Below are 22,325 nucleotides of genomic sequence, written 5' to 3' on the forward strand. Positions count from 1 at the left end.
GTGATCAGGCAGTGATCCAGCTACTCACTAGTGACAGTGATATACCTCTCAAAACATGAGGAGAAAAACAGCTGGTGCTAGGTCCTTAGATAGCTGAAATTGTTACACTGCCAACACAGCTTTTGGTAACTTACCTTAATCAGCCAGACCCTAAATGTTTCCTCATAGAGACTAAGATGTTGGTTTAGAGAAAAGACTGAATCAATGCAGCATTTAATTTTCTTCTTTAAATTAAGTTGAGTTTTGATATACTAGAATTAACTTCAGGATAGGGGTCCTTAATTTATGTTTTGCTACTTGTAACATTTGCTTGTATATGTTTTGTCTCCTACTAGTTTCCACCATCCCTGTAACAAAGGCGGCTTGGATTTTACTTGGTTAGGTATATCTTAACCAATTACATTCTTAACAATGATTATGGAGTTGAAGAATGACTATATAATGAAGTGATAAACAGCTATGAAGCATAAAAGAGAAATCCTGTATGTTTTTGGTCAGAGTGAGAAACACATTAGTTGCCAGTTCCTGCTGGTACAAAAATTGCTTGGTAGCTTGTTGTGAACAGTCCAGCGTACACAGCAGATAAAATGCAGCTGGTTCCCCAACTATGTTGACTTGCTTCCAGAAAGCTCTTTGGAGTTATAGGCTTGTGTTTAGCTTGATGGGTGGCTCTTGTTCACTTTTGTCTGGTCACTTTTGACCCTTAAACTTCCTGGTATCAGTCCTGCCATTCCCAGATTCTGTCCCCAAATTGTTTGTGCTTGTACTGTCACTCTCAACAAAAACAGTGTTATAATTAACCAGCTTAAGATCATAAAAATAGCTTCTTTCTCATTTCTATTATACTTGTTTAAAAAAATTTCTTATAATTTTAAAGGAGAAAAAAATATGATGGTGGTGTTGCTGCCTTTCATGGGATTGCCTTATCTTACTTTAGGCTAATTTCAACTGATCTAAATCAGTCCAGCTCCTAAAGTTTCAGTGAAGCTGTGGTAACTTTTACTAGTTAAGAATGTGGCTCTCTTTAGCAATCCTAACTGTATTAAGAAAAATAATCCTAGGACTGATGATGTGTGTCAATGTAAACATTCAATCATTTACAATAGGACTACATCAAATGCACATTCATAATCTTTGACCATTCAACAAAATAGCTTTTTATAGCACAATCAAATAAGAAATTGTAAGAAAGTATGTTTAGATTTCTGTCCAACTTTGTTTTTTGAATTGACCAGATGATGTTTCCAGGAGATGTTCAATGTAAGTATTTCTTGTTTGATTAGAGCACCTGTGAAGACATTCTTTTGAAGTCATGAAATTCTACAAATTCTTCAGTAATTTTCCTTTGAGTTTTCTATTGTTTCTCAATTGGGCTGATGATTATTTCGAAGATGCATTGCTGTTGGTTCAAAAAACTGGAAGACAAGTTCAAAGGGAAGTCAAAGTTAGAAATAGTCAACAATGTACTTAACAAACCTATCTCAATAGTTACTTTTTATTTTTGCCGTCTCTGCAGGCTTAAAATAGAATTGCAAGGGGGAACCTTCTCAATCTGAAAAGTTCATCTGGATCAACAAAGCTTTATTACAAGTATGTATTCCAATAACTGTTTTGTCTTGGACTTGATTTCCCATGTGATGGGTAAGCTTTATTACCATACGGAAGCTAGGTGCTTGGCGTGTTTAGTGCATTCAGTAACTTTTTACTTTTTTCACACCTTTAGGATAAAAACTGTTTCTTGTAATGTTTTCCTGTATATTATCTTGACAAATTTTAAATTGCCTTCTTTAGTCTGATTCACTCCATGCAGGCTTGTCCATGTTTTAATAGTGAAAAATGGTAATATTCCATGTAACTGATACAGGTTAGTTTAAATAAGATATCAGAATACGCCTAAAGAATGTGAACTATGAATTAGATGGCCTAAGTAGCCTGTATACTTAATTTAAGGGGTATTATTTACATAAGTCAACCAAATTTTAAATTACAATCAACATCGCATGCATTTCACCTTTTACAATCATTGTCTTATGCTAAGAACTTAGCAAGGCTTAAAAACTGCATGCGTAAGAAATTTTAAAAAACTTTCTCATTTGTCAAGTTTGTTCTCCTTTTATGAACTTCAACTAATATATACAGATGTGTTTGTGTAGAGCTTTTGGGCTGGTGGACATTATTGTACTTTGCAGGAGAAGATGCATCACAGGAAACATGCCTGGCAAGTTTGCTTTGCATGTACAAATCACGGGGATCTCACTTTTGTATTTCCTATCAGAATAAGTTGCTAGCAGTCTTCTATGTTGTAAAGGAGCTAGTTGTCTTAAAATAATTTAATGCTTTCATTTTTTCATATTTTAAATGGTACATCCATGCTGCTATAGTTAAACATCTGTCAGTGTTTCAATTATAAAACCTCTTGAGGAAGAGAGGCTTTACAGAATGAGCAGCTGCATTTCTTGCAGTCTAAAAACTGGCATGTGTTATTTCAATACAGGATTATTTTATATAAATATTTTCCATTTATTTTTCTTTTATGTCTTGAATTAATTGAGGCTCAAACAGCATGCTGCCTGGCAAAATGCACATGAACTATTGTAATAGCTTGCCCTCCATAGTCTTGCCAATTATTTTGTGTGGGCCATCTAACGAGTGTAGGTAGCTATTGAATATAGGAATCTACACAATAACACTCATGTCAGTAGCTGGCTGTGGTGTCATCTGGCTCTTCTATTTTGAGTCTCTTAAACTGTCAAAGGCAGGGAGATGAGCTCCCCAAGTGCAGTGGCTTGTTTGGTGGAGAGAACTCCCGAAGGACATCAGGGGTCTTGTGTGTCACAGACTGGGACCAGTATAGAAAGCCCAGTCAAACAGTGCTTGTTTGGAGTGATGCCACCTAAGCACATTCCAAGTGGCACTACTCAACCCTGGACAGCTGGACTACAAGAACCTGTACCCTGGGCATTTGTTTTTTATCTGTTATAGACTGATAAGATTTCTATTAGCTTTTTCTTAAACAAAAGCCAAATTAACTATAACAATAACTCTAAAAAGCTAATATTTACCATATAAAATGCACTTCACAAAACCAAGTTTGAATAGTATCGTACAAAGTGTTTTAGGCCTGAGTCTGTAATAGGGCTGAACTGGCTTTAAGCATGCCATACTTTGCTTGTTTAACTTCTGTATGTTCTTTACTTGAATGGACAGGCAACTTTTTTATATGYATTCAAAGCAAAAAGTCTTGGTAAAACAYAGAATTAGAGAATCACAGAATGGTGGAGGTTGGCAGGGATCTCTAGAGATCATCTCCCTGCTCAGGCATGGAAATTAGAAATCCAGTAATGTACATTACAACCACTGCCGTTTACAACTGAGTAAACAAGAAAACGTAATTAATAAAGAACTTGCGCAACATTTTATATAATTGCTCAGATTCTTCCTTTCAAACACCCCAGTTCTCAATACTGTTCTTTTCTCTAAAGCTTGCTGGTGGATTTCTGTTAATTATACTACAGAAAGTGATTTTTGAAACTTGTGCAGGTTTGTCAGCTTGTAGARGTAAAATGTCATAAAAGTATTTAGAGTTGGCATTCTGGCCTAATTTTTAGTATTTCAAATGGCTAGTTATATCATAACTTATTACATGTAGTTCAGTGTAAGTATTTTATAGCTGCCAAGGGAATGCTGCAGCCATCTTGTAAACATTTTTGTCTGGAGCGTTAATGGTTGAGTGAAAWCACTGGAGTTGTGGCAGGCTACATAGGCTGAGCAACTGGCCCCTGAACAGCATGCTACYAGAAACAATTGTCATAATATATGAGCTTTTTTGATACTTCTCCTGATTGTGACAGGTAATGTGCATACATAGTCAATATTTTAAGAGAGATAGTATCTCTGGCACAAATGCTAAATTTAGCAGTGGACAGATTTTGAGTGGCCAGGAGTTAGCAGCTGTGACCTCTTGAGAGACATCTGCAGTGACATTTGTAAGAGATGGTGCTTCGTATCYTCCTGCCCTCCTGGTTTCCTGTAAGCTGCTTGGCAGCACACTCCATCTTTGGGAGATGGTGCTTTRCAAATTGTTACTAGTAGCAGAAATGACCAAATCAGCAGCTAGTAGCCTCTGCTTCAAGCAAGGACAAGCTGCCACTGATCAGCTCGTCAATGCTGCATCTTGCTGCTTTGAGTTACAACATCTCCTGCCTCTCCTTGAGAATTCCCTTGGCCCGCTACCTCTAATCCAGGAAATAAAGGTATAATCTGCACACTACTCATACCAGATTGCAAACTTTTGTTTTAATTTAGGCATGGAGTTTTTGCATTTAGTACTGTCTTGATATCATTATGTGGCTGTCCTAAATAGAGCTAAATTTATCGATCTTACTGACAGTTAAGTATTTTGTTTCAACAAGTTTGAAATTCTGTTGCAGAAAGGCAAATGACTATATTTTTGTACCAACAAAATGGAACACCATTAGTTGTATTTATGTGAAGGAAAAATTAGGAAATTAAAGCATTAGAGACTTCAAGTTTAATGATTGCTRGAAAATAAGCTAATCACTGACTGATTATTCTAGGCATGCTCAATTTGTAGGGCACACATCTCTTCTGGACCTCATGCAAATCTAACGACAGGATATCTCACTGCTTGATTCAAACAAATTTAAGCCAAATATTCAGCAGCTCTATCTGCATAAAATAGTCTAGTTATATTACAGGAACACAAAAAGTCATTTTTAAAATGTATAAAAACAGACTTTCAACTGTATCAAAGAACTATGTTGTGTGTGCTGTGAGTGCAGATAATTGCCCTATTGATAAGTGTTTGGAATTCATACCCAATATTTTTTCCGGACAATGTTATCTTATTACCTCATGGACGAAATCTCAGGGGACATTAATGTTCTTATCTCCCTTCCTGCATTGCTTCAACAGATATTCTACCATCTTTAACTACAGATAAGAATTTTAAGAAATGGAAGATAAGAGATTTAAGTATTTGCTGAGAACAACATCATATACTGTCTTATGCAATCTTTTGTGGCCTACACAGTGCCACACAGTATAGAAGTGTTTGTTTCTTGGCTTCAGATTGCCTTTTGGCATTGTACTTAGAGGACCATTATTAGTGGAAGCCGCAGGTGATTTTTACAGAMAAGTAATACCCATCACTTTCCTCACAAAGAGCTGATTAACTGAAGTTGCAAGATTAAATGAACAACTAAAGGAATATTGTCCCAATTAACATATTACATATTATAACTGAGTACAATAAAATTTTACTACTCACTTCCATAGTGTCTTTTGAAAGATAAACAACCCAGTAGACCAGGTTGAATCCTGCAAATGCCAGGGGAAAGAGGATCCTAGAATACTGGTCTATTTTACTTGTCCCTCCAATAGGTGGTGGTGGTGGCGGTGGTGCTGGTGGTGCAGCAGATCCTGGTGGACACTGGGAGGTAATATCTGATGTTATGCTGGCATGAGGAGACTGTTCTGCCTGAGATGTTACAGAGTTTATTCGCTTCTTCAGGTTACAGTTGGAATCAGAATGCTGCGGAGGGRAAAATACAAACAATGTTCATTTTATGGTTATATGGGTTTCAGCTCTAGGTTTTGCAGTATTGACTTGCTGACTCTGTGCTGTAGAAGAATGCAAAGAAATCACTGCTAATGCAAAAAATAGATGCATTTGTGGTCTTCATTTACTGTAAAAATATAAAAGAATGTCCACTCTGTATTGTCAGTGTGTTACTAATGGGAAGTTACAAGAGCAAGGGGAGAAAAAGAACAGACAACATTACAAGGAACCCAAAAGGAGGTAAGTGTGCCTAAATTGCAATACATGAGTATGACTGAAGCTTATTTGAACGTGAGACAGCTTTACACCAAAGAGCATCCACTGGCTTTCTTCACCGTACAAGTCCAGTGATAAGTTTAGAAAAATACTGAATAGAACCAGGATGCCTTATTGGTCCCCAAACTAACTGTTGGTAAGCTGGAAAAATGCTGAAAGAAAGGAAAAGAATTAACTGTACAGCTGCCCAAGGCATTAATACTAAAATCTCAGTTTTCTCTAGAGTGAAATTCAGTTTTCAGCTATGATTCCTACAGCAGTGTCATACATAGAAATGAAGACAAAGTTCTTCTAACTATAATGGGAGTATTTTTAGTGTAATTTATGGCAAAAGGAAACCTTGTGCTTCCCATACTTGTGCAATATTCATAGTTAGCTCCACTTTTGAGTTGTACAAAAATCTCTTAAAGTTTAATCAGACTCCAGGAACGTTTATTGTTTATCTCCTTAATTGTGAGGTCAGCAGTTATCCTGGCTTGTTTTATCTGGTCTTTTTTTTTACTTTCATGAGAAATGAAAATGTCATAGTTGCAGAAATTGACATAGGATGTAGCACAGAATTGATGACTTATCATAATGTAAATTTTTCATTTGGATCCACACTAGTATTCGAGACAAAGATATTTTCAAATCTCAGGTAGCAGTGCCTGCTACCAGCCCCTGCCAGAGTTCACCTCGAGGAGCACAGATCCATGCCAGCAGCTACAAGTCAGGTTAAATGACTGAGAAGATAAAATAAGGTAAAGAAGGCCTTCTATTTTCTTTATTTTATTATACTAATGGCGAATAGTAGCTTGGATTCTAAGCAACATTAACAGTGTTTTAATTGAGCTTGAGTCTAGGCATAATGGAGGGAGGAGTGTCTGCAAAACTTAGAGATGAATGATGAAAAACATTGTGCAGTCAAATGGCAAAATATTGATAATTCTCATTTGAATAACCAGTGTTTTGGTCAGATGATTGAACAAATGCTGCTGGTAAATCGAGTCTTAGGCCATGTAAATACTGTTACAATGGAACAGTGTTTATCTAATGCAAACCTATTAGGAACATTTAAATGGTTTTAGGGTAGCAAAATTGTTACCTATGTATGTAACTTCCAATGTGATTCCAATGTGGGCATCTTTTAGTCATTATTTGCTTAAGTGTTGCCTACTTTCAGTATTACCACAATTTATCCCCTAGCATTTCAATGCACGGAAACCTGCTTTTTGTAATCAGATGCAGGACTGTATCTTTAGGAGAAAAAGGCATGAGCATGTGCCGCAATACATGGGTCATAGTCGCAAACTGGCAGTGTTCTGTAGATTAAAAATAAAAACTAGCCTATACCTGTCTAGAATTCTGCATATGATTTTTTTAAAAAAAGCTCTAACAAATTACCCACCCGGTGTTCAGTCCTCTCATACTTCAAAAGCATGAGAGCAAGCTACCTTGCTAGAACACAATGCCAATTTCTGCTTTTGGATGACTGTGTTGGTATCCAACTGGAACTGGGGAGAGATGGATTTCCTGAAGCTGATTTTAGTCTAGGGATAAGGAAGGAGATGACAATATCTTATTTTCACAAAAGTGTTTTTTCCTTATCCATGTCTTTTACCTAATGCCCTTTTTTCTTTGCATCTTGTCAAGACTTCCTACTTTACTTGCCCTATTCTTTTCATTTTGTCATCTCCATGTTAAATTAGAATCATGCCTCGAATGGATACTAAGTGTCATATTCTGGGAACGTGCCTATTTAGAATGCAGATGTTTAGTTTTGTAATTTCCAGTTACACAGCAAGCAGCACAGATTTTAATGGAGGATCATCTACAGATGTCACAGAAACAAGCAGAGGGTTAGCCATGCCTGCTTTCACTAATCGTAGTAATAATCTCATTCTATAAATAGACGGACAGAGCCAGAGTCACTGCTTTCATTTAAGTTGCTTGCATGCTCTGCTCTGCACTGTGAGGGTCGCAATATAGATTGTCCTGTTTCGGAAGCAAGGTGGCTTGGTCTGCTGTGGTGATTAAATGATTCATAAAAGGGTGGTTGAGGTATATCTCAGTCCTTATCTGGCAATGAACTAGGTCAGAYTTGCTCTGCTTGGCGCAAGCATGAATCAAGAGTGATTGTTCTGAGGTGATGGCTAAAACTAGTAGAACAGACATAGCATATGGTTTGTGGCTGATCTGGAGTGGCCATACTCTGCAATGCAACGGTAAAACAATTATTTGTTAGCCTGGATCTTTGAAAAAGGTTATATTTGTCATTGCTTATTTGTTAAATTTTACATATATGTATACACATTACTATATCTTGATGTCATTCTAGAAAATCCTTTAAGAGTTGGAGACTCTGTATATCCTCAGAACCTGGGGAGGACAGTGAAGCTTAGCTGAAAACAGTTTTATGGTCCCACTTTTAGACCTCTTTAGATCTCTGGGTCAACAGACTGCTCCCTTCTCATTATCTAAAATATCCTATTCTGTTATTTGGAAGGGATGACTGCATTTTACAGCTTCAGTAATGCTGCAGTTGTCATGCTCTTCAGGTGCTGAAGATATTTTTTGGAATTGATACAAATGATTAAGCAAGCCCTTGAATAATTCTTTATGCTCTTTGTCACTCTTCTATTGCTAAGGATATGGTCTAGGGCTTACATAAATCAAGTGAACAATTCTTTATAGTCTTTGACCCCCTGTGTGCTAATCTAGCAAGACAGGGTCTAGATGACTTGGTWGTCTGCCACTACCCGGGATATAGAATTAGAAGTCTAAATTTACCTCAGACTTCTAATGAAGATGTTTCTCAGTTTAGTAGCTGACAGCAGACTAGTCTTGGTGCCCCAGAACAGTGATCCATACTTATTAGAAAACATTGTTAAATCAAGAGGAGGAGGAAGTGGGAGAAAACCATGTAGTTTCTATGGCATCGGAGTTTCGAACAGCAGCTACAGTCATTTGTTTACTATGTTTAGATTTAGCTTTTCCTTTTGACAAAGCTTTCTGCAGTGGCATCTTGAAACCTCAGCGAAGTGGAGAAAAAAMCAGGAATGAGTGGGCCTATTCTTGTTCCTGTTTTGCATAGTTCATACAGCCAATTATTCAAATAGTACAGACTGTAGTAGAAATAGTAACAACAAAAAGCTAAAAGTGGCATGAGATACTGTCACAGTGAAATAATGCATTTTTAAGCTACTGAATTCTGATTTGCAAGAGCATTTTTCTGCGTTCCTATAGAATGTTATTCCCATCAGACAATTCAACTTGTCACAATGTATAACTGCCCAGTATCACAGGACTCATCATGCTTAATGTGAGGTATCATAAAATTGCACCAGGTAAGTGTTGGTATATAGGTTGCCAAGTATATTGTCTGAATTCTATTAAGCTTTTGCAGTTAGCTGTCTGATCTCCCAGAGTGGCTTCCTCTCGTCTATAGAAGAGCAGATATCTCACACATTTCATCAACGTCACGAGAATTTGTTCATGCTCAGAACATCTTAAAAAGCTCTCAGTAAATTGTGCTTTTAACTTATAGGGGGTATATGACCTTAGAGTAAGTGTAATTCTTGTTGTTTTCTCTTTTTATATAGATCCTAATTGTGATTTGCAAATATACTTCATTTTAATATTTTCCTCAAGATAGTTCTAAAACCTATATGTAAAATTCTCTAAAGATCTGCGTTCTTTGTACTATAAAAACATTTCTGGTATCAGTTCAGCTTATGGCATAGCAGTAACCTGAGTACTGTATGTAGGTTTTCAAATACCATCTAACTTTAAACTTTTAAACTTTACTATATTCTGATGTAATTATAGGAAACCAAACCCTCTACAGTGAAGTGACATATGGCTGCTCTGCAGTTGGGAAGGAGTGTTAAAGAGAATGAGAATCCTCTTCTGCTTGAGCCTTGCTCTTTTGAAACACAGGTAAAGAGCTATTTGTAGTGAGAAGGAAATTCTCCCACCAATAGTTGTGTTGTGCACTGTTTCCTGTTTACTATCAGCTCTTTAGGACATAACTATAATCAGGCTACAATTTTCTAACAGTATTTTATCTCTAGATGTACCCTCTCCCATGGAAAGGATGTCTTTTGAGCCACAGTGTGCAATCAGAGGTCACAAAGTGACCATCTTGTAGAGTACCATCTTAAACAGTGCATCCCAGCTGGTGTCCACAATTCCCCTTCCCCTGCAATTTCCACAAGTGGGATACTCTGAATAAAGAAAGTGGAAACTATGAAACGGACTGATATTAAAAAGATAGTTTTTTAAAATGGAGCTAAATGGTGCAATGTTTTCTATAAGTATGCACATATATACACGCACATATAGGAAATGTCTGTTTTTGACCTACTACCACAAGCTTGGTCAGCATATAAATAAGAATAGGCTTCTGTCAGGGTCCAGATGAGCGCTCAGCTTGCTGCTGTCATTTTGGAGCGGAACACCCATAGTTTGTATTTCACACAGGGATTGCCTGCAGTTGACAGGCAGAGCAAGCCAAGTTGTGCTCTCAGTTAACTGAGGTAAACAGAGTGGTTTTCCTGATGCCAAAATAGTTATCCTGGGCTCTCACGAGCTAACTGAGCACATAGTCTGCACCTTTAAACCAGTAGAGTACAATAACTTCAAGAGAGTTTCTCTAACCTTCATTACTAGGATGTAGCAGGCTTTGGACTTGTGCCATTTTTGGTTTTGGAGTATGATTAATTTGGACTATATAAAAACTTGTAAGATTTGAAGGGACTTATGCACAGGAATAAAAGAATGTTTTGACAAAATTAACTAGACTGGTAAGTGCAAGCTTTGAAAGTATTTTGATTTTCGCATAAAATTATTAATTGGGAATGGAAAAATAATATACTGTATTTCTAAAATGATTGAATTGGGTCCCCATTCAAGCAACAAAAGTTTCAAACAAACTATTGCAGCTCTCAAACTCATTTCATTTCTACTAAAGGCATCTTTCCAGGCCTTTTTTTTTTTTTTTTTACACAAAGAAGGCATCTCCTCCTCCATAGAATCTACTAGTTCAGACAGGACAAGGATACTGCCTTCAACGTGTTTTTTTAGTCACCCTTTGAGCAATGCTGGATAATACATTACTAAAAACATAGTCTGTGTTATAACTCTTTCCCTTACTACTGATTTTAGGAGTGATACAGCCACAAAAAACCCCAGTGTGCCTCACTTGTATTTTTACACGTGGACACCCAAAAATCAATACAACTTATACATTTTTTAGAAACATCATCTAAAAATATCATTTTTAAAAATGCAGAAGTATTTCTAATACTGATWCTTTTTGATCTGTATCTGCCCCTTCATATAGTCAAAACTTTGACAATGTATGTATACAGAAGTTGCAGACCGAAAATCTTAATATTGAATGAGGATGAAACTTTTCTACCTTGTGTAATAGAGGAAAAAACTCCCCTCAGATCAGAAAAACAAGGAAGCRAAGCCTAAGGCATGAGAGAAGGCAAGCATCTTAATTACAATTTTAAAAATCAAATAAAGCAGACTTTTTAATAAGAGTGGATTCTAATCTTTTTTCTAATCCATTAAAAAAATGTGAAGAAGACTGGGGGGTGGAAAATAAGAGCTGGAGAGCTAGGATAAACCTAACTTATAGAAGAGATAGATTGGAAAAAGTGCCAGCAACCAGAGAAAGACATTGTGGAAGAAAAAGTAATGAAGTAATTTAGAAGCAGATAAGTTAAAGAAGCTGGAGGCTAAAGGGAGGATGGCTGGGGCTAAGGATCACTAGATATTCTTAGGATATGCATATTCCTAGGTATTTGTAGGAAGGAATATACATGTGTATTATGCTGCATGCCTTAAACAATACTGCCTTAGGAGCAGTAATGCATCTATGGAAACATAGAGCCAGGAGGATGACCATGCTGAAAACATGGCCAGTTATTTATTCATGCAGTCAGCCCACTAGCTCCACTGCCAGTATTCTGTTAGTTTCTTCAGGTCTTTAAGGTAAAAACACATCACTGCTTGCAGTATGTTCTTATGTGTCACATGATAACAGAATCCTCAAATGTTTGATATTCTATTCTCCCTACTTTCACCATAAAGAAAGGAAAATTTTGTTTTAGCTGGTAATCCTGTAATTACTCCTTTTTCCCAGGCTGTCTTTCTGCATTGGCAATGGGACCTTTCAAACCTAACAAAGTCCAGCAGCTTGGCTTGTCCAGAAGCTGTCTGTATTGACTGCATCTCCTTCCCTTCAATTGTAAGTACTCTTCATTTTTGTTGTCTATTGATTTTTCTTTTTCTATTACAAAGAAGAACGTTTTTAGGGAGGAGTGGTTCTGTGAGACAAAAAAAAAAAGTGGCGGACTTCCGAGATTTGGGAGCAGCTGCCTTGGTAATATGAGCWCTGAGCAAGACTAGGATGCTGAGGTATTTTGTGAACGCTATGGGCGGCTCTAGAGATTGGTTTTTACATAGGACCTTGATTTTATTGATTTTGCTTCTTTTCTATACCTAGATGTTATTAGCTAGTGGTGAATAATTTTCTAAAAGAAACTGTTGCAACTCACTTCCTACATGWTTTTAGTATTGGGCTTTTGCTGGACTTCATAAAAACTTAAGAAAAGATTTAACAAGGAAATTATGTCTTGCGTTCAGTTCTTTGCTTRTTTCTGACTAGAACTCTTAAGAAGAAAACTAGGCAGACTAATGCCTTTGAATTCTTTGTTTTGCCTTTGTGTTATTTTATTCATGAGTATACTGTTAATTTGTTTTTAGCTTGGTCTATGATAGAGAATAAGTAAATCTCTCAAGTAGTTGGGGCAGCCAAAGTCACCAAGTTCATGTTGCATCAACTGCACCTGGGATTTGTAGAGGGGTGCTATTTTTTTCCTGCAACAGTTGTGCTCTTGGAGTTTAGGGAAGTGTTTATGGTCTTTGTCCTGTCTGCTATGAATTCAGCAGTGATAACAAGTGCTGAATAGTCCAGATCCTATTGTTGTATCATTCAGTAGGGACCTAAATGGAAGAAATGTCATATACGTATATTTTTTTCCTAGAACTTGAAGCCATGCTATGATAATGGGAAATACGAAAAACAGAGAGTGTATAAGAAACATGCAGTCTTTTCTTATCTCTGCAAGAAAACAGACTGACGATTGAAATGATGGCTTGCTGTATTTCTGAGTATTAAAAAAAAAGGAGTGAAAGCAGCAAAGATTTTAGTTCTGGTATGTAGCTGAGCAACTAAAGTTTGAGTTTAATGTTCTCTGAACTAAAAGTTTGTTTGGAAAATTACAGAATCTTTGCTCCTGGTTCTGCAGGTATTGAGGGGATCTTGGTTTAAAGAAAAAAAAAAAAAGGATGTCTGCAGCACTGCAGCACTAAATTTGTAAAGGTGGTTTGTAAGCACAGAAAGTATGCAAGATTTGTTGATTAGCTGCAACAAGGTCGAGTAGCAGGATGTGCTACAGCTTTGGCGTCAGTGTTAAATGGAGCTTATTAGCCATTGACAGGTGAATGTACCTAAATCTTATATTTTTAATGGCTGTTTATAAGGAAACATAACAGAAGGACCATACTGGGAATGAGGTGTTGCCCTGACATTTAGTTGCTCCTGGTTGACCTCCCAGTTCAAACACAGACTCAGAAGTTTTGTAAAAGGTCACTCAGATTGGCAAATGTGGTGGTGGTAAAGCTGATCTTGAAAACAGGAGGGCTGTACTGATAAATATATTAACATATTTTGTAAGACAAGTTTAATTACTTAGTAGAGGATATAATGGCTACTATTTGGAAAAGATTCTTTTTTCTGCTACCAGAAAGCTTTCCTGTCTATCATATGCGTAAAATCTGTCTCTAATCTTTAAATTTATGTTTTTTTCCTCAAGCTTCCACTGACACAGATTTTTATGAAAGTAACAGATGCCAAGTTTACGTAAAAGCTAATTCCTCCTCTTCTAGATGACCCACTTATGGTATGTACCAGTATACTACAGTGATCCCATAATCATCTGGCCAATGCACACATTCATTCCACTACAATGTTCTAAAAATTCTGCACAAATACTGAGATGAGAACTGACTGACCACAGTATCTATAGCRTTGCTCAAGGGAGTATTATGGGTAACAGCTTAATAGTGTTCACTAAGTATCTTGCTAAATAAAAATCTTTATAGCAAATCATATTTCAAGTTTAAACAGTATAAATAAGGTTTTTCYATTTCTTGAAATTAAGAACAGCTCCTCCGATAAATAAACATAATCTGGTTACAGAATCTATTTCAGGTTAAGATCACTTTGATATTGTTTTGCCTTCACTACTTCCTACATGATGCTTATTATCCGAAAAGCGAGCAATTACCGAGACAATCTCGTCCTCTGCCGGTGCAGTTGCTGCTGATAGYGCGGCTGCCAGCGCGGCTGCCCTGGCTGCCTTCCTCATTGCTCTCTGAGTCTGAAGATTGGTGAAGTAGTTGACAGCTGCAAACTCGATAAGCGCAGAGAAAACAAAGGCGAAGCAAACAGCTATGAACCAATCCATGGCGGTGGCATAGGACACCTTGGGCAGAGAGTGGCGTGCGCTGATGCTTAGCGTGGTCATTGTTAGAACTGTAGTGATTCCTTCAGAAAGAAAGAAAATGGAGGCATTAGGATTCTACTTCAACCTTGCTACTCTTAGATACATCTACCTACATAAAATATTCTCTTGGGTTTTAACAGTCTTCCTACCTATCAGGAAACTAGGAAGACTATGGCGTATTTCAAATTCTTAATTCATGTTCTGTGGCTTCTGTTTCTACGAGCTCTGAATCAAGTCCTTACTACATTAAGCAAACTAAAAGTTAAGATAGCTACCTGCCACCATGCTACTGCTTAGAACTTTTAAAAAACATGGGTATAGCAAAATTCAGGCTCAGACTCTGAAAGATGCCTGCTTTCCCGAAGAGTTAGTAAGCACATCACTCAGCAGAAATCTAGATTAACGTATGTTGACTTCCTAACAGTTACCCTCTTTTTGCCTTGACAGACTATGGCTTACATAACATTAATTGAATAGAGCAGAGTCCTGCATTAAAACAAGCAGTAGGCAATTGCACAAATATTTCTACCAAGTTCGGTYGTCTGTGCGCTTTAATCATAGAGTATGATCTGTAAGAGTTACTAGCAATATACAGACTTGAACATTTCCACAGCCATAGATTTGCAAGGCTGGAAAAATTGTTTCTCTACAATTCTTTATTTTCATGCTACAAATCTGATCACACAGCTCACAGACCCATAATATTCTTCATATCATGAAGAGCATCTTTTATTTTGGTGCGTACCTTATCAATAGCATGTGGGAAATGTACTTGCATCCCACTGYTGCCTGATACAAGCAGGAAAAAAAAAACCTAAGTCATCCAGTAACATGTAAGCCTCCATGACTCATATTCCCTTAAAATTATGCCTACTAGAATCTGAAAAATGCAGGTATCTAAAGCCAGTAAGCGGGAGAATGCCCTCTTCTGCTCCTTTCTGCATTTTGGGAAAGGGTAGGAGGGAAAACAAAAGATAACATAATATCATGTTCTGATGATGAATCAATATGCTATGAGTGATGCTGAGTGGAAAGGATGCAGTGTCATTGCATACTGATGTAGCATCTCACTGCAGCATCAAGACAGTGTGACTTGATTATTTTCAGGGTGTTTTTTTTTCCCTGCAGCTCTCACATGATATAGCTTGCCAGCTGTCTGAGGTTAACTAAGCCCCAATGTCATTACTTAATATGTTTTAATGAAATAAAAATAGGAGATATTATGAAATAAGCAGGATCTCTACTTCCCCCAAATCCACCATGTACRTTTTATGCTAGCAGTGCCAATACACTGAAATATATTTCAATTTCAGATAKTCAAAATGAGTTTTTCAATAAAATGTATTATTAGATTCTAATCTGAATAGTGCTGTCTAATAACAAAATCATGTATTTCAAACCTGAGTAAAAACTTATTGCAGTARGAATTTAAACTAGGACATAGGATTCATGGCATTAGAGATATAGCTAAGACTCCCATTAATGCAGCATAAATATTGATGAAATGCTCTGGACTATAGAAAACTATTAAAGATTGCCAAACTACATTAAGTAAATTGTGTAAGTGGTGATTGTTTAACTTTGTCTAGACACTTTGAATACTTCTTGGTAGCGTCTGAAACATCTGTTAATATAGAGCTGAATATTTASATTAGGTATCTAAAAAAAATCTGCACCTTAGATTTTATTATAAACACAATTTAACACTTAAAATTGTCAAGGTGATTTGATAGAAAGGTAGAGGCTGACCATGTTCCTCTACAGAAATAACAGAGGATTTTTTTCTGCCAAGACTGAGAGAGATCAGAAAGGCAAACAAATACCTGCAATAATAGCTATTGTTACGTGGGTCAGAGCAACTGACACATAACAAGTAATACTTAAAAATAMGGCCTCAGAGAACCATGTTTCTTATCCTGAGTTGATTCTGGTAATGTCATGTTTTTTAAGTTGTGATAAACGCACAGAAGTTTTCCAGTGATATGTTCAAATTTTCCAATTTCAAAGAGCACAGGTGTATTATRTTTTCAGGTATTTCTGCCTCCTACATTTTACTTAATGGTCTGGGAAGAACAGATCCTTATAACTATCAATCTATCTTTGCAAAAGTTTTAGAGTTTTTATTGCGATACTACYGGGAAAAGATTGATGACACCCCTTTTTAAGGAAAATGGGCTTGCTGCATGACTTTGTAAGAAATTGGTTTGGACACTATTGTTATTCTTCTGCTACTGATGAATCTTAAAACCGAATGTGAAGTGAATGCAGCTTAGATGCAAAATTGAAAAAACTTTGTAATGTGAGTATTTGCCATATAATGCAGAGAAAACACTTCTCTATTTTAAACCTTTTCTTACTGGGTCCAGAAACTTTTTTYYTTTTTTTTYCCCTCTGTTTTTCTTTGACATAAAGAACTGGCTTTTCTTATTTCCTCAGATTGGAGGTATTTGGAGCCCAGACTGTTGGGAAGTTCTGAATTACTTAAGACTATACAGTTAGACTGAGCCTGAGAGAAATAAGAATGGAATAAGGATTGAAGTATTCTTTTAAAATGTCAGAATGACTAATTTCTGGGATACTAAGAAAGGTGCTTATTTTACTATTCTGTAAATATGTTCTTTTGCTAATTCTATATCTGTTTTTCAGTATGACATCTGAGAGTCATTATTTCAAGATTCAGGGTCTTTATGTAATTAAGACTGAATCACCCAAAGATTTATTTGCACATTACTTCAGACACAGAATTGACTTTCATTTCCTACCTGAAGCAAAGTTGCGTCAGGTACTACAAATCTCTTGTATGTTTTTTATGTTTCAATAGCAGTTAGCATCTTTGAAAATATATATTATACAGTTTTTAAGTAAGAACTTAAAAGGAATTACAATTGATGAATACCTAATGTTGGGCTTGCAATTATTTAATGATGCTCAGTTGCACCACAACTAAGTTTGGGATTTCAAAAAAAAAAAAGTGTGCTGACACTTTCAGAGGCAACTGAGGAAGTTGTGTTCATTTACCATTCCTAAAAGTTGGGTCACGTGTTTGGAACAGTACAGTTTGATAATGCTTCTATAATGCTATTACATGTGACTGAAATAGCTTTTGACAAACTTTTGTATGTTGCTAATTATAATTATAAATTTATTTTGAATTATATGATACAGATCATTTATGGAGAAGGAATGACAGAATCACTGAATGGTAAAGTTTGAAAGGGACCTCTGGATAGCASCTAGGCCAACCCCCTTGCTCCACCAGGTTCACCTAGAGCATGTTGCCCGGAACGGTTTCCAGGCAGCTTTGGAGTATCTCCAAGGAAGGAGACTCTACAACCCCCCTGGGTGACCCATTGCAGTGCTCAGTCACCCTTGGGGAATATATAACTGTATATTTGCTACTAAAGACCAGTCTCACAATAGCACTGAGTTGTATAGGAATACAATGGAAATGGAAATTTTAAAGAGTTTTGCACAAGCTTTGTTATTTCTGACTAATTTCTTTTATGATTGTTTTTCTGAAAACAAARTCCAGTCAATGAAAGCTTAACCCTTAAGTGCAGTTTTAGGGTTCGTCAATACTGAAGTGGATGGGGAAGCTAACTTTAATAATTGCAGAGCACTCAGTAAAAATAGGAAACAAAACACTCAGCTTCACAGCTAGTGCTGAGCATTAATTCCAATCACTAGAGGAACGAAGGGAAAGGGAAAAGGGGAAAAAAAGGGGAGCCCGCATATATAATAGGGACCCATCTTTAACATTACAATTCTAACTAAAGTCAGGACCTATCTTATCCAACTTTTTCCAAACAAAGTCCTTGCTACCTATAGTTGGGTGAGAGGAATGCCATCCCACATATTATTTTTTCTTCTCTTTTTTTCAAAACCTTTACTTATAATTGATCAATAGGAAAATTCCTGTTTAAAAAAAGARGTTGGCATTCTCTCTGAAACCACCCTTTCTTGTGCATGAAAAAAAATATTGGAGGCRCATAGTGGCAAGTACAACATCACATTATGTCTAAACAAATACTCTGAGCAAAGAATTTTGACCCTGAGATTGAATACTACTTGCCCGAATTTTAGTATTCACTGAAACCTACTAGCTTTCCAATTTAAGGCTAGTCCTCATTGTATTACAGTAGCTGTTCAACACAATGGATTCAATACAGTGAATGCAGTGAATGAGAGAAGAACAAAGATATGAATACCAGCCACGGTTCTTGCTGGAACAGATTCTTTGTTGATCCAGAACACAATCTGAGACAGGACTACAGTCATGATGCATGGAATGTATGTCTGAATGAGATAGTAGCCTATTTTCCTTTGGAGATGGAAATAGAGCAGCTGAAGTGAATATTCACCTAAAACAAATAAGCAATGAAAGCGATGAATGAATGGTATGTGTGAAGCAAAGCTGTGGCAAAGACCTTAATGCAGCATACCAAAAACTGTTCTGGCTGGAACAGACTCCTTGTTAATCCAGAAAGACACCTGAGAAAGAATGACTGTCATAATGCAAGGAGTATATATCTGTATCATGAAGTAGCCCATCTTCCTTTGCAAGTGGAAATAAACTGTCATGATTACGTATTCACCTGTTTGGAAACAACTATGTCAGCATTATTTTTGCAAAATAAGAATAAACATCATAGGCTTAAACTTTGCTGCACCCTAAAATACAGTATGCTATTTTCTGAGGAAAGCAATATTAGGTTTTCTATTGTATAACTAATAACCTGATAACAAAAGCTAAAGCGACTTCTCTGAAGCAGAGGAAAAGGCTACTGAATTACCTGCAGGTTGTGGATTTGTAAGATTTGCACAAAAAGTTGTATGCTTAATGGAAGTGAATTGAAAATTATATTTTGAGAGAAGATAATTAGATTCTTCACATTTTAGTTTGAAAGCTCACCAAAGTAAGTAAAACAAATCAGTTCCATTTGAAAAAATAATTGACATTTATCTTTTAAGATGTGTTCCATAACATCAGTAGTTCCTWCATGGTTACATCTTACCTGTGTTAGATTTAATTGTTTCACTGGATACAGTTTGTCCTATGAGGTCATACTGGAGAAGACTGGAAGACTCCTGGGGTACTTCTACTGAATAGAGGGGTCCTTTTTTCCATGTATAAATTATTTCACTTTTTGGGTAAGCATCTGTTATAGAGAGAGCGGAAAAAAACACTATAACTACGTGATTCTTAACAATTGACAGTATGAGTTACACAATCCTTTCTGTTATTCAAACAACCACAGAAAAATGGATCCTACTCCAGTGAGTTTCTAATCTCATTAATGACAAAATGCAAAAAATCAATAGCAAGGTAATGGTTGGGGTGGGAATCRTTAGATGCTAGATTTGTTTCTTATTTTGTTACAAAACACATGCATTGATTTCAACAGATCAACTAAACATTTTTTATTTTATAAAACTAAGAGTAATGTAATAATTGTACCACAGCTTGAAAGACTCGTTAAAGACATAGGCTGATTAGTAGTTCATAAGAATAACAAACCACAAAATATCCTGTTAACAGTCATCTGCAGTGATTGAATCCATATGCGCATGTAAGGCTTAAGTCTCAGGGAGAAAGTAAGATTTTAATACAAAAATATAGCAAATAATGTCAGCTATACCATTAAGTAGTGTCCTAGCATTTCATTTCTGATCTTGTTGCATATGTGCAGACCAGATAATATTTACTATATAAAGCCAATTATAAAGAAAAACTTACAGCTTCCAAACTTCAAAGGACAAGCGTGCCCATCCATCGGGAAGTTCACCAACCGCATAGGACAATCAGCATTAATGGTAAGTCTAGGATACATTAAAGCAGATGGCATTGAAAAAGAAATGGTATTCAGGAATACTGTTGAATACAGGGATAACMAAGTCAACCAAAAGCAGAAGGCTCTTACCTCATTGTGTAAAGAATAGTTCCATTCTGCATAATCCTAAAAAGTTTGTTAGGAGTAGTCATGTTATGAGCAATTGACTTTTTTCCATTTCTGAAAAAGGTGTCTGGTGTCCAGATTTTACTGACCATTAAATTGTTCAATCTCAAAATTTCAGTTGGCCCACCAAATTTCAACCTTTCATCGGTCCAYGTCTGACGAAAGAAAACGTCCATCGTGTATTCCTGTGGAAAGCAGACAGGTAAGTTATGCGTGCGGGTCAGCAGTTCTGAGCTGCTGTGCATAGAGCAACTCTATAGGAGACCCTAATACACATGAATGGCATTTCACTTAATACTTAGACACTACTTAATCCTATTATCATTAAGTAGTTACTTAAAAAAAAAAAAAACAGTCTGTAAGAAAAAATCTCATTTTCTTGTTTTAATGAATAGTTGCAAATAAACCAATGAGCAGATAATTCTATATGTATAAAGAAACTCATTGTCCTCCCMGAGAAAATAAGTTAAATCAAATGACTGAAATCTAAGGAAATACAAATGTCTAATTTAGTTCCTTTTCTGTRTGCTAAAACCAACTATTAATGTTTGGTTGCCAGGAAAATAATAAAAAAGCTGGACTACAGACAGCTTACTTGGTATGTTCACTAGGAAAATGTTCTGAAGGTCAAAAGTATCTGTTTTGATAGGGTTATGGGGTCATGTCAGTATTAGGCTAGGCTTTTTTCTTAGGGAATTTTGGTACTGATTTAGGGATTTTGGTCCTGAGCAGGCAGAGAGTAGTGCACTACTGGGCTGGCAGAAGGGAAGTGCAGTTAACATCACCGCTGCTGCCAAAGTTTGTTGGGTCAATATGTGTATGTGTTGGCTGGTGAGGTGGTGCCCTCTCCGAGGCTTTCYGATGGAGGGAGAAAGACAAAGTTTGGGGTTGGGGAATCCACTTCTTTGCCTGCAGCCTGGASAGCACACTACAGTAGAGGGGCAGGGGCAGAAGCAAGGGATCAAAGGCCAYTTCCAGCAGCAAAGCAGTAAAACTGCCTCTGTGCTGACCTTAGCTGGGCTAGAGCAGCTCTGCACCCACCCATGCAACCTTCTTAACAAGGCTAAAGAGGCTTCCCTGCGGGGCCGGGGCTACCTGCCGCGCTGCCCCCGGGTGACTCTGCGGGGGAAATAGCTATATGCAGCTCCCGGCCAAACCGCTCTGCCCGCCCTAGAGATTGTCAGGGAGATTAAGCCTCATAATCTGCTCTAATGACGGTCAACTCAGATGCCACCGTAATGAAGCCCGGGAAGGGAGCGCGGGGGCCCCTTACCATCTCCACGTCGGACACGGGCCCGAAGCTGGTCACGTAGATGTCTGTCTTGACCTCGGTCACGGAGCCTGCGGGACAGGGACGTGCGTGGGCCGSGGTACCCGGCTGTGCTCGCACGGCCCGGGAGCTGCCGCAGCGCCGGGTCGGCCCGGGCCGCCCCGCGGGTGCTGCGGGAACCTTCCCTCCTCCTCCTGCCGCCCCGAGGCGSTTCATCCCCCCCCGTCCCGCTCCCGTCCCGAGGCGCGGGAGCCGGGCGCTACCTCCGAAGCCCGGCCGCAGCCTGTTGTCGTAGCCGTCCAGCAGCTTGTCGAGGATGCGCGTGATGTTCTCCGAGTAGAGGTCCCCGCCGTCGCCCTGCTCCGGCTCCTGGCCRCCCAGCGCCTCGGCTATGCTGCGGAGAGGGCCGCGTCCCGCCGTCAGCGCCCCGCAGAGCGCCCTACGCGGCGCCCGACGGCCGCGCCGCACCGCCGTCCTGTCCCAACGCTCCCAACGGACGTTKAGCGCTCTCCTCTCCCCCCTGCCCCACACGCCCAACGGCCGTTACAGGACCCCTCTCCTCCCCCACGCGCCCAATGGCTGTTTCAGGACCCCTCTCCTGCCCAACAGACGGTTAGCGCCCCTCTCCTCCCCGCCCAACGGATGTTTCGGGACCCCTCTCGTGCCCAACGGACGTTTAG

The 22,325-nt window shown here is 38.0% G+C and overlaps 1 protein-coding gene and 1 long non-coding RNA gene across 2 annotated transcripts in view; one reads left to right on the forward strand and one right to left on the reverse strand.

The window, feature by feature from the left end:
• Positions 1 to 1,125: 1,125 nt before the first annotated feature.
• GABRA6 (gamma-aminobutyric acid type A receptor alpha6 subunit) overlaps positions 1,126 to 22,325 on the reverse strand; it is a 21,381-nt gene continuing 181 nt past the window's right edge. The window contains exons 2-11 of the mRNA XM_026047499.1: positions 21,909 to 22,165; positions 21,649 to 21,716; positions 20,340 to 20,560; positions 20,156 to 20,238; positions 19,434 to 19,577; positions 18,861 to 19,013; positions 18,627 to 18,779; positions 14,200 to 14,459; positions 5,291 to 5,554; positions 1,126 to 1,415 (exon numbers count right to left, since the gene is read on the reverse strand). Coding sequence (XP_025903284.1) covers positions 1,365 to 1,415; positions 5,291 to 5,554; positions 14,200 to 14,459; positions 18,627 to 18,779; positions 18,861 to 19,013; positions 19,434 to 19,577; positions 20,156 to 20,238; positions 20,340 to 20,560; positions 21,649 to 21,716; positions 21,909 to 22,165 — 1,654 coding nt within the window. The 3' untranslated portion in view covers positions 1,126 to 1,364. The remainder of the gene's footprint in view (positions 1,416 to 5,290; positions 5,555 to 14,199; positions 14,460 to 18,626; positions 18,780 to 18,860; positions 19,014 to 19,433; positions 19,578 to 20,155; positions 20,239 to 20,339; positions 20,561 to 21,648; positions 21,717 to 21,908; positions 22,166 to 22,325) is intronic.
• LOC112954445 lies at positions 6,567 to 13,804 on the forward strand. The gene is made up of 4 exons (XR_003250706.1): positions 6,567 to 6,597; positions 9,665 to 9,775; positions 11,991 to 12,095; positions 13,726 to 13,804. It is a non-coding gene; the product is annotated as an uncharacterized LOC112954445 (long non-coding RNA).

Source organism: Nothoprocta perdicaria, unplaced genomic scaffold (assembly GCF_003342845.1).
Source record: "Nothoprocta perdicaria isolate Ctin4 unplaced genomic scaffold, notPer1 scaffold_5, whole genome shotgun sequence".
NCBI lineage: Eukaryota > Metazoa > Chordata > Aves > Tinamiformes > Tinamidae > Nothoprocta > Nothoprocta perdicaria.